The 10,752-nt window shown below is 35.6% G+C and overlaps 2 protein-coding genes across 3 annotated transcripts; one reads left to right on the top strand and one right to left on the bottom strand.

Moving 5' to 3' along the window:
• Positions 1-323: 323 nt before the first annotated feature.
• Positions 324-2,861, top strand: LOC114412610 (SEC1 family transport protein SLY1-like). The gene is made up of 2 exons (XM_028376567.1): positions 324-483; positions 583-2,861. The coding sequence occupies exons 1-2, from the start codon at positions 453-455 to the stop codon at positions 2,418-2,420; spliced, it is 1,869 nt and encodes a 622-aa protein (XP_028232368.1). The 5' UTR covers positions 324-452; the 3' UTR covers positions 2,421-2,861.
• Positions 2,862-5,332: 2,471 nt separating this feature from the next.
• Positions 5,333-8,668, bottom strand: LOC114412609 (pentatricopeptide repeat-containing protein At1g62260, mitochondrial-like). 2 transcript variants are annotated; one of them, XM_028376566.1, is made up of 3 exons: positions 6,365-8,668; positions 6,198-6,253; positions 5,333-5,894 (listed from the first exon to the last, which is right to left on the bottom strand). In XM_028376566.1, exon 1 carries the CDS (start codon positions 8,531-8,533, stop codon positions 6,584-6,586), a length of 1,950 nt encoding a protein of 649 aa, XP_028232367.1. In that variant the 5' UTR covers positions 8,534-8,668; the 3' UTR covers positions 5,333-5,894; positions 6,198-6,253; positions 6,365-6,583. The 2 variants fall into 2 exon arrangements, with proteins under 2 accessions (XP_028232367.1, XP_028232366.1); XM_028376565.1 differs by having other exon boundaries at positions 5,333-5,861.
• Positions 8,669-10,752: the final 2,084 nt, after the last annotated feature.

Raw genomic sequence — 10,752 nt, 5'->3', positions numbered from 1 at the left:
TTATATTGTTTACGGGAATTTTTATTTTTTTTTGTAGATTATTAGTTTTTTTATAATCTCTTATAATTTTGAATATTTTTTAAAATTTCATCAATTTTTTTTAAAAAAAATTCAAATCCAATGTTATTTTAAATCTTATAAATTCATTGAAATTTAAATTTAAAATCCAACACATAAAAATCTTTTAAACAAATCTTTACATTCTCACTTTTAAAATTCCCACAACTTTTTTATACTAAAAAAGTTTTTTTAAATTCTAATATAATATATGTCCATAATAAAATTAAATAAAAAAATGACTGCAATTAGATGCAGAAGTAATAAGAAGAGCAAGACCCAATGTATATATCTGAATCCAGATCCCATTTCCAATCCAATTTCACCTAAATCATTCACAGACCACCGTCATCACAATCCCAATTCATCGCTCCTCCAACAATACAACAGCCATCATGTCTCTGAATCTCCGTCAGAAGCAAACAGGTAATACTCAACTCCGATCTCTCTCTCTCTCTGCATTTCCCAAAACGCACCGTCGTTTTGCATATTTACACTAACTAACTAATGATCTCTGCATTTCAGAATGCATCGCGCGCATGCTGAACCTGAACCAGCCCTTAAACGCCGCCGGAACCGCGAACGAAGAGGTCTACAAGATCCTCATCTACGACAAGTTCTGCCAGAACATCCTCTCCCCTCTGATCCACGTCAAGGACCTCCGCAAGCACGGCGTCACCCTCTACTTCCTCATCGACAAGGATCGCAAGCCCGTTCACGACGTTCCCGCAGTTTATTTCGTCCAGCCCAACCAACCCAACGTGCAACGCATCGTTTCCGACGCCTCCAAATCGCTCTACCAGAGCCTCCACCTCAACTTCTCCACCTCCATCCCTCGCCCCCTCCTCGAAGACCTCGCCACCGGAACCCTAAATTCCGATTCGATTCAGCGAGTCTCCAAGGTTCACGATCAGTATCTGGAATTCGTAACCCTAGAGGATAACCTTTTTTCGCTGGCCCACAAGCCTTGTTATGTTCAACTCAACGACCCTTCCGCTGGGGACAAGGAAATTGAGGAGCTTGTTGATAAGATCGTTGGTGGGTTGTTTTGCGTGCTGGCGACTCTGGCCGTTGTGCCGGTTATTCGGTGCCCGCGTGGCGGCCCTGCGGAGATGGTGGCTTCTGCGTTGGATCAGCGGATTAGGGATCACTTGTTGTCTAAGAATAACTTGTTTACTGAGGGTGGGAACTTTGTGAGCTCGTTTCAGCGCCCTGTGTTGTGTATTTTCGACCGGAATTTCGAGTTGCCGGTGGCAATTCAGCATGATTTTCGCTACCGGCCGCTTGTCCATGATGTGCTGGGGTTGAAGCTGAATAGGCTGAGTGTGCAGGGGGAGAAGGGTGGGATGAGATCTTATGAGTTGGATAGTGCTGATTCTTTTTGGGTTGCGAATGGGTCGTTGGAGTTCCCGGAGGTTGCGGTGGAGATTGAGACGCAGTTGAATAAGTATAAGAAGGATGTGGATGAGGTGAACAAGAGGACTGGTGGGACTCATGGCGCGGAGTTTGATGGGACGGATTTGATCGGGAACACGAAGCATTTGATGAACGCTGTGAATTCTCTGCCTGAGTTGACTGAGAGGAAGCAGGTGATCGATAAGCACACCAACATTGCGACCGTGTTGTTGGGCGAGATCAAGGAGAGGTCTCTTGATTCTTATGCTAAGAAGGAGAATGACATGATGGTTAGAGGGGGCATTGAACGGGCTGACCTGCTTGGCGTGCTCAAAGGGAAGGGAACGAAGATGGATAAGCTTAGGTTTGCCATCATATATCTCATTTCGTCGGAAACCATTAATCAGTCGGAAGTGGAAGCTGTGGAAGCGGCGCTGAGAGAGTCTGAGGTTGATACTGCTGCTTTTCAGTATGTGAAGAAGATCAAGTCGTTGAATGTTTCGTTGGCATCGGCAAATTCTGCCAGCAGAAGTAATATTGTTGATTGGGCTGAGAAGCTCTATGGACAGTCAATTAGTGCAGTGACGGCTGGTGTAAAAAATCTTCTATCTAATGACCGGCAGCTAGCGTTGGCGAGGACAGTTGAGGCCTTGATTGAAGGGAGGCCAAACCCTGAAACAGATTCATACCTCTCGTTTGATCCCCGTGCTCCAAAGTCTGGTTCGGGAGCAAGTAGCAGCCATATGAAAGGACCATTTAAGGAAGCAATTGTGTTCATGATTGGTGGTGGGAATTACGTTGAATATTGTAGTCTGCAAGAGCTTGCACAACATCAGCAACCTGCCAAACATATTATATATGGAACAACAGAAATGCTAACTGGAGTTGACTTTGTAGAGCAGCTAACATTGTTGGGGCAGAAGATGGGCTTGGGTAATGTTGGTTCTAGTTCTACCCCAGCTCAGTAGTTCAGAGGTTGAATGTATTCACATTTCAGTTTGCCAAATTATTCTTTAGTGTGAAAGGAAAACTCTCAGACATTGAGGTAACCCAGACAAAGTCAATATATGTTTTTGATGTTCATCATCTGGAAAAAAACGATGAAGGAATATGAACCTTACACTGCCTTCTTGATTATAAAGTTAGGGGGTTGCTTCTTGCTTGGTAGTTTCCTGTAGCACAGCCGTTTATGTTTTATGTTCATTGCAGTGAAAAGTTTTTTGAAAAGCATGATGTGCCGTTTATGCTTTATTTTCATTCTGTGAGATATATTGGTTATTGAAAATCATTTTGTATTAATTAAAGATAGTCTGTAATTGGAGATATTTTGCTGCTCTTCTTACAATTCTTGAAGTGTCTGGTTTGTAGATTGATCTATTTGACAGAGTAGGGAAGTTTTACCTGAATCATTAATGTCCATTCAACTCTGATCATTAAAATATGTTTATTATCAGGCTGATGTCTTTTATCCTTTCTATTTTTTTTTTCTTGTCCATCTGAGCATGAAGTCAAAATCAATAAATCTCAATAGCATACTGTTCTCCTATCCCGTGTGTTACCAGTTGGCATGGATGTGTTATCATCTTAAACAGATAGCTTTTAGGCATAGCAAGCATAAGATACGGTAATTCCACAAGGACCAATGGTTCAATTTGACTATATCTTTTGTCTTGAAATTGACTTGTGTCAAGGTCTTGTTTTTATGTATTGAATGCATTATTGTTAAATCAGAACTTCCTCTCACCCCAAAAGAAAAAGATTACTTTCTGTTTTGTTTGTTTAAATTTTAAGAAATGTTTTAAATGAAGCCCAATTTTGAAAATGCTTGTTTTCAACGTTTTCTTTGTAATTTGAAAATGAAAACAAGGAAAATGCAGTGGTAAATTTGTAATTAACGTGAAAAGCTTCAGCTTCAGCCTCCATCTTTGTTTCATTCATAACACACCAAGCTCTGCGGTGGAGGATTCCTGTTAGGAAAGGTTTTTTTCCCTCTGATTGTTTGAATTGAAATATGTGCATTTTTTAAAAGTTGTGGCGGTTCAGTGGCGGTTCAGTGGCGGTTGCACTTTTAAAATAAGGAAAGGGTTAGCTTGAGCAACTGGTATTGGACTTGTAAGAAGTGGATAATTCTTGGCTAATTTCATATATATGCCTCAAAGTGAATCTATTTGGAGTTAAACCCAGGATAACTAGACCATTTCTCCTTTTCATGAATAAAGTAAAGCGATAGAATTGCTACTTCTGTTGTTAGTGAATAATGGCTATTATTTTGACAGAATTTATTACAGGCACTGTAGCATTCTTTGAAGTGTCATATATTGCACCTACAAAATAGCCTTTTGGTTATTGTAGGCTTGAAGCACCTAGGCGCTGACTTCTATTCCTAAACTATTGCATTATAATATGATGAAGCATATACTAATGTTTTTATATTAGATGATAACGGCAACTCATTTGAATAAATATGCTTCCAGAGTGAATTGGCAAAGAGTTCCATATAACGGAAACCCAATGAATAAACATGCACTAGTATTTTGAGTTAGGTTTTTAAATTAGCGAATGTTTCGTCTTAGACCCGAAAAAAATAAGGTCACACCTAGAGGTGTGGAATTCTTTAACAGGATTCTCTTTCGTCTTACTTTCTTCCATCTATTACTATTCTGTTTGGATCCTGTTACTGCAAAAAAAAATAAGTGTCCAATTGATTACGCGCGCTTCAAAATTTCATGTTGCTTTATCTAACATATGATATGATCAACCCTTTTGAAATAAAATTGTCTATGGAGGAGGAATGAATGTGCCTGAGATAAAGTTGGAGCAGCTTTTGTTGAGGATAAATGTATATTTGAATTTTTAAGTTTAAATACTGAAAGTTTAGAAAGAATAGAATAAGAATTTTATGCCTCTATGCATCTCTATTGGTCTTCTGTGGTGCCAAAGCAATCGCATGAATGAGAGTAATCTCACAAGAAACAACTCCGTCCCAATTTAAGAAATGAAAGAATATGTTTATTATTAACTCTTACAACAATAAATAAATTACAATTCAGAAATAAACATTTTCATTACTTTCATTTCATAAAAATAGAAAATAGGAAGTGAAAATGAACATTTTAAATCATGAAAATTTAAAAATAAAAACTATTTTCAGAAAATCAAAATTATAAGCATTTTCTCAAATCAAACCACTCCAACATATGCCCGATAGACAATGCCAGATTTCCAATTGACAAAGAAATTATGAAGGAATTTTCAACCTAGATTAAATTTGGGTTTGGCGAAAGTCAACCGCAATTTGCCTGAGAAAAATGATGCTTTATTTTTCATCCAAGATTTTACTATTTGCTATGAGCTGCCCACAAGCTTAGGGCGTTTTTAGTTAAAATATTTTTATCATTTCTTATATCAATATTTGTAAACGAGATACAAAGTGAAAATAATGTGATATTTTAGTAATTGAAAAAAAATATATAAAAAATATTTATATGAACCAAAGTACCAAGCACATTTAAGTTTCTGCATCCAGGTAATGATTTCCTGTGGCCATCATTCATAAATTCAAATTACTTTGCCAACTCTACAATCACTTGCTTCATGAAAGGACAGAAAGATTGCATCCATAATTCTGCATTAAGCTCATCTATATGCTCTGGCGGTTTCCAAATATAATGTGCAATGAAGAGGATGTGTTAAAATTTTATTGCAGGGGAAAAAATAGCTCCTCTAAAGTAAATTTTTCTAAAGAAAGTAAGGGTGTATATAACTTTAAATTTTGGTAAGATAAGATTTTAATGCTCTTCAAACTTTAGAGACAAGTTCACATTGAAGAAGCCTCGTCTCATTTCAAGATATGCTTCATGGATCTCTTTGAGCAAACTTATAGTCCCTGACAACTTGAGGATGTTGTGAAGTCCTTTATTATTCTAAAAAAAAGTTGGTTTGAGATAACCACATTGTCTGTGACAAAACAAATGTCTCTACTTTCTACGCAGATATTCACAATCAGTTCTATCTCCTATTTAAAGATCCCGACCCCCCTTCATAAAAAATAATAAATAAATAAATATCAGGGAATGGTAGTATTTGGTCGGGATACAATCACTTTTAAGCACAAGATGCATACTTTCCCAAATCTAACATCAAGGAAAGAGAAGGATCTTGCACCTTTTCTCTATTAAAAGAATGAACCTTGTTGAAGTAAATTGTTCATTGCCCTCCATATAAAATTCTACCACTTTATATGCAGGCAAATCCAGATTGTAGAACCTGTCAGCGTGACCTTGTACCATGCTCCACGGGCAACTTCAGCTTTCTCTGATGATAACCCAAAGCATTCCATTCTTGGTCCAATGTCATGATATTCTGCATATCTAAATTGATGGAAGGGTTGGGATTTGAAGTTTGATCTCCTTCAAGAAGCAAAAATTGAGTGAAAAATAGTCCTAATAATTGGCACCAAACTATTATCAGCAATCAGTCCACTGACATGTGAAAAATTAGAAAAAAAAGAAAGAAAGAACTATGCTGCATAAACCTCAAAACACTAATTTGCATGATGTTTCCCTTTCTACATTCTTTTCTTTCTCATAGGCAATGCAATTGATGATGAAATTGTCATTCCAAATGTAGTTAAGCACAGGATTGACATCTTGTATACAGTTTGTTAAAAATTCCATACATAAGGTCCCACAAACACATTTCATAAAAAAAATTATTTGAGGAGCAATTGAAAAATTGTAACATACCAATCTTCCAGCCATCCAAGGTTGAAATCACGTACTGTTGACACTGGAAAACTGATCTATCAAAAGCAACATGAAACGAGCTATGAGATTTTTGACAGTTGTCTGTGAGCTACAAATTCAGAGTTATACACCCATCCAAGAATAACAATCAACTACCACTTTCTTACCTCTGAACGTTTGCCAGAAGACACACTATTTCTTCCATGTCAATAGTCAAACCAACGTGTAAAATTTTACATCAACATGTACTTAACCAGTCAAGATCATTTTTCCTATCTGACAGTATTAACATGGTTAAGTTGAATGCAAGCATCTCTAACAATGGCATGATCTGACATCTAGTGCTGATTGAAATCCTACTAAAACATCAAAGTTCTCATTGGCAATCAGTCTACCCAACTATACCCTGCTTGCTTCTTGACATTCTTTTCTTCCATCAACACTCTCACACTCTCGGCATCATCCCATTGTCCTAAATTAGCATACATATTATATAACAACACATATGGAGCTGAACTTTCTGGTTCAAGTCTGATCAAAGCATCAGCTGCTACTAGGGCCAATTCTACGTTATTATGAACTCTACAAGCACCAAGTAATGCACCCCACACAGCCTTATCTGGTTTAAATGGCATGGTATTTATCAAATCCATAGCTTCCTGAAGCTGCCCTTGCCGTCCCAAGATGTCCACAAGGGAGGCAAAGTGCTCAACCCGTGGCTCAATACCATAGTCATTAATCATGGATTTGAATTGCCTCCACCCTTCTTCAACTAATCCTGCATGGGCGCATGCATTCAAAACCGAAATAAAGGTTATATAGGTAGGGTGAATTTTAAGCCTTTTCATCAGTTTGAAAAGTTCTAGGGCCTCTGCAGCTGAGCCATGAGATGCATAGCCTCCAATCATTGCGTTCCAAGTGATCACATCTTTATAAAGCTTTATCTCATTAAATACAGTGCATGCATCCACTATTGCCCCACATCTTGAGTACATGGTAATAAGGGAATTGTTTATGGGTGAATCTGGAAGAACGGTCTTTGTGACAAGCTGATGTAACTGCTTACCAAGGTAAAGATCCACCAACCCAGTAGACACACTGATAACTGAAGATAATGTGTGTTTATCTGGCCTCTCTCCCTCTAGTTGCATCTCAGAAAATAGCTTAATAGCACCCTTATAGTCTTCATTTTTCTCATAACCAGCTATTATTGTGTTCCATGAGATCAGGTTTTTGTGGGGCATCCTCTCAAAGAAATCTTTTGCAAGATTCAAGTCACCCTTCTGTGCCAACCCAGATATTATTGAATTCCACGAAAGTACATCAGGACTAGGCATTTCCCTGAAAAGCTTTGAAGCCTCTTCCATGTTGGAGATTTGAACATAGCAACTGATCAGAGTGTTCCAAGAACAGTTATCCCGCTCCACCATCCTATCAAAGAGTTCCCTGGCAAAAACTATATCCCCCGCTTTCACATAGCACATCATCATCGAATTCCACGATACCACATTTCGCCTGAATCTCCTTTTACCTTCATTGCCATCATCGTCATCATCTGGAATCCCATCAAAAAGGCGCCGAGCCTCTTCCACATGCCCTCTTTGGCCATAACCCGCAATCAGGGTGTTATAAGCATGCACCAAATCATCCTTCCCATCATCCCCATTCCCACATTCACGCAAAATTCCAGCAGCCAGATCCAATTCACCATTCCTAACAAGCCCCGATATAAGAGCACAGAGAGAGGTTGAATCATGCTCAGGCATTGTCCTGAAAAAACCAACAGCTGACTCCACATCACCATTCAGCAAGAACCCAGTGATCACAGCATTGTAGGACACAGCATTATGCTCCGGCATGGCATTGAAGAGCTTCAAAGCCTGGTCCATCCTTCCATTCTTAGCATACCCACTGATAACCGTGTTCCAAGAGACACAATCTCTCTGAGGCATCAGCTCAAACAGCCTTCTTCCTTCCTCAACAAACCTGCTTCCGCAACATGAAAAGTAACCCGAAACAATGAGGTTCCAAGACACAACGTCCCTTCGGGGCATTTCGTCGAACAGTTGGCGCGCCCTGGCGATCTCCCTCCGCTGCACGTACCCACTAATCATGGAATTCCAAGTAACGGTATCTCGGCGCTTCATTGAATCGAATAGTGTTCTCGCTTCGCTTATTCTACCACTTCGAATCAGATTCGATAATTTTTTATTGGATTGGTTTAACGGTGACGAGTTATAGTTATGGGTTGGAGAAGCTGAGACATGGCAACAGCGAATACGAGGTAGTTGTTCGACTATGTTTCTCCTGCTTAGTCTTACGTACAAAGATGCCATTAACAAACGGAGATACTGTCACAGTCTCACAGATTATAAGAGCTTCTCTGGTTCATTGGTAAGTGCAACTGAAAGAACTGTGTTTCAAGTTTCTACGTGTGATCAAACCAAAGAGATGCTACGCGTTCTGTTCCAAATCAGATTGGACCAATCAAAAGTTTCAAATAAATTAATGAAATATTTATTATAAATGCTTATCACATAAAAATTTATATCACAAATGACAAATCTAATCATGAAACTTGTTGAAATAAATCAATTGATAGTAAGCTTTACTAAATATTTTATTCAAGTGAATTAAAATAAAATTATAAAGAAAGTATATATTGTTTTCATGTATTCAAATAAGTTTTTATAAAAATTCATCTAAACATTTTCTTAATTTTATAGAAATTATTTATAAACTTTTTATAAGTTCTTTTAAAGTTTATTTTAATAAGCTCCAAATAATTTTTTTAATTTATTTTAAAAATAATCCCATTTGATAACAAATTATTAAATAAATGGTTGATTAAATTAGTCATCAAGATTCTTTCTTTTTCTTTGATATAAATCCTAATGGAACTCAATTTAAAATGACAAAAATAATTATACATTGAAAGTTATATTGACAATACGAACATTAAACTCATTTAGAAATGAAACTCACTTTTTTTTAGTTGTGAAGTTCATCCTTTTGTTTATTTATTAGTCAATGATGTTAGTTGTTAGTTATTGTTAGAATATTAATTGAGTGATTTGGACCTATAATTTTTTTTCTTTTTCCTTCAAATCTTAAACCCTCATTCCGACCGTCCATTAAATCAATCTTATAATTCTTATCATTTAGCTAAAGCACCACACATATTAAAAGTTTAGGTTTGATTAAAAAAATTCTTTTTCTTTTTATTAAAAATGATTATAAGTATATTTCCTTGATTTATCTTTTATTTAACTATTTATAAAAAATAAATATATTTTTTAAATTTTTCATAAAAAAATAAATAACATAATATCACTGAGCACATGAGATTATTCTGTCCAGGACGGACCTACGCTTATGCTTATGCTTGGGGCCTTGGCCTCCCGGGATTTTTACAAATTAGTTTTTCAAAATTAGGTAATTTTAAAAAATAATTAATATTAGGTAGTCATTTTTATTTAGAAAATTTAATTATGTAAATAAATATCATTTATATGTTATTATCTTTTAATAAAATATTCTATTATTTAGTAATATTTATTGTAGACATAATTGAGTTTTTTGTCTTTTTAGATAAAATATTTGAGTATTACTTATTTTTCTCTCAAATAGTTTTCCTTTTATGATATTATTAGTATCATTATTATTTTAAAAGTTATAAATAATTCTAATTTGTAATCAAATGATTTTATTAACCTTTGCCAATGGGTCAAACTTACAGACACTGTATACAACTTTAACAACTTGAATTTTGAAACACATCAACAAACATTTCATCTTTCTTTCACCATTTTTTTTTATAATTTTTTTTGTTTTTCTTATGTTGTCTTTGCTCTTAATTCTTATTATAGTGAGGTTTAACTGTGCTTTTGATCTCAAGATCCAAACCCAAGTGCAATGTAAAACTCAGAAAAACAAATTAAATATCGAGTTGCACTAAAGATTTACATAATCTGCCTTCATGTTGCAGCCTTTGTCACAACAAATATTTTTCTTCTCCTATTTTCCAACTATTTGAAAGTAAATTAATTATTGTTCAATTGTTGTTGGCTACTACTATTCTAAAAGATAATTTAGTGAGTAACATTATTTATTTAAATTTAGTATATTTTTAGAATATAATTAATAGAATTTTTTGTAAAAATGATATGGTTAATATAAATATCAATTTTTTTATTATACATTTATTAAAGCTATTAGTGACATGTAAAATTGGTTATTGTTATTTATAATTTTGAGGCCTTAAAAATATGTTTAATATTTTTAATGTAATGTATTTTTTAACTATATGTTGTTAAACTATTTTACAAAATATATTAATATTTTCTTTAAATTTTAATGCTTAATCCCCCCCCCCCCCCCCCCCGAATTAAATATGGGTCCAACAATGAATACGTGTTTAATACCAAAACAGAAAGAAATAACATGACAATTTTGAAATCTTAAAAAAAAAAAGAAGCCAAAACATGCTTGAAAAGGCACTCCCCTCGAATTTTGGTCTAAACAATTTTTTTTTTCTTCGATTAATTATTAAAAT

Source organism: Glycine soja, chromosome 5 (assembly GCF_004193775.1).
Source record: "Glycine soja cultivar W05 chromosome 5, ASM419377v2, whole genome shotgun sequence".
Taxonomy (NCBI): Eukaryota; Viridiplantae; Streptophyta; class Magnoliopsida; order Fabales; family Fabaceae; genus Glycine; species Glycine soja.
The sequence above is the reverse complement of the archived record's forward strand: the minus strand, read 5'-3'. Positions and strand labels throughout refer to the sequence as shown.

Excerpts from the sequence above, each read along its gene's own strand:
- LOC114412610 (XM_028376567.1), top strand. The coding sequence starts at position 453 with ATGTCTCTGAATCTCCGTCAGAAGCAAACAG. Across the intron at positions 484-582 it reads TCTCCGTCAGAAGCAAACAG|AATGCATCGCGCGCATGCTG; the intron begins GTAATACTCAAC and ends TCTGCATTTCAG.
- LOC114412609 (XM_028376566.1), bottom strand. The coding sequence starts at position 8,533 with ATGGCATCTTTGTACGTAAGACTAAGCAGGAGAAACATAGTCGAACAA.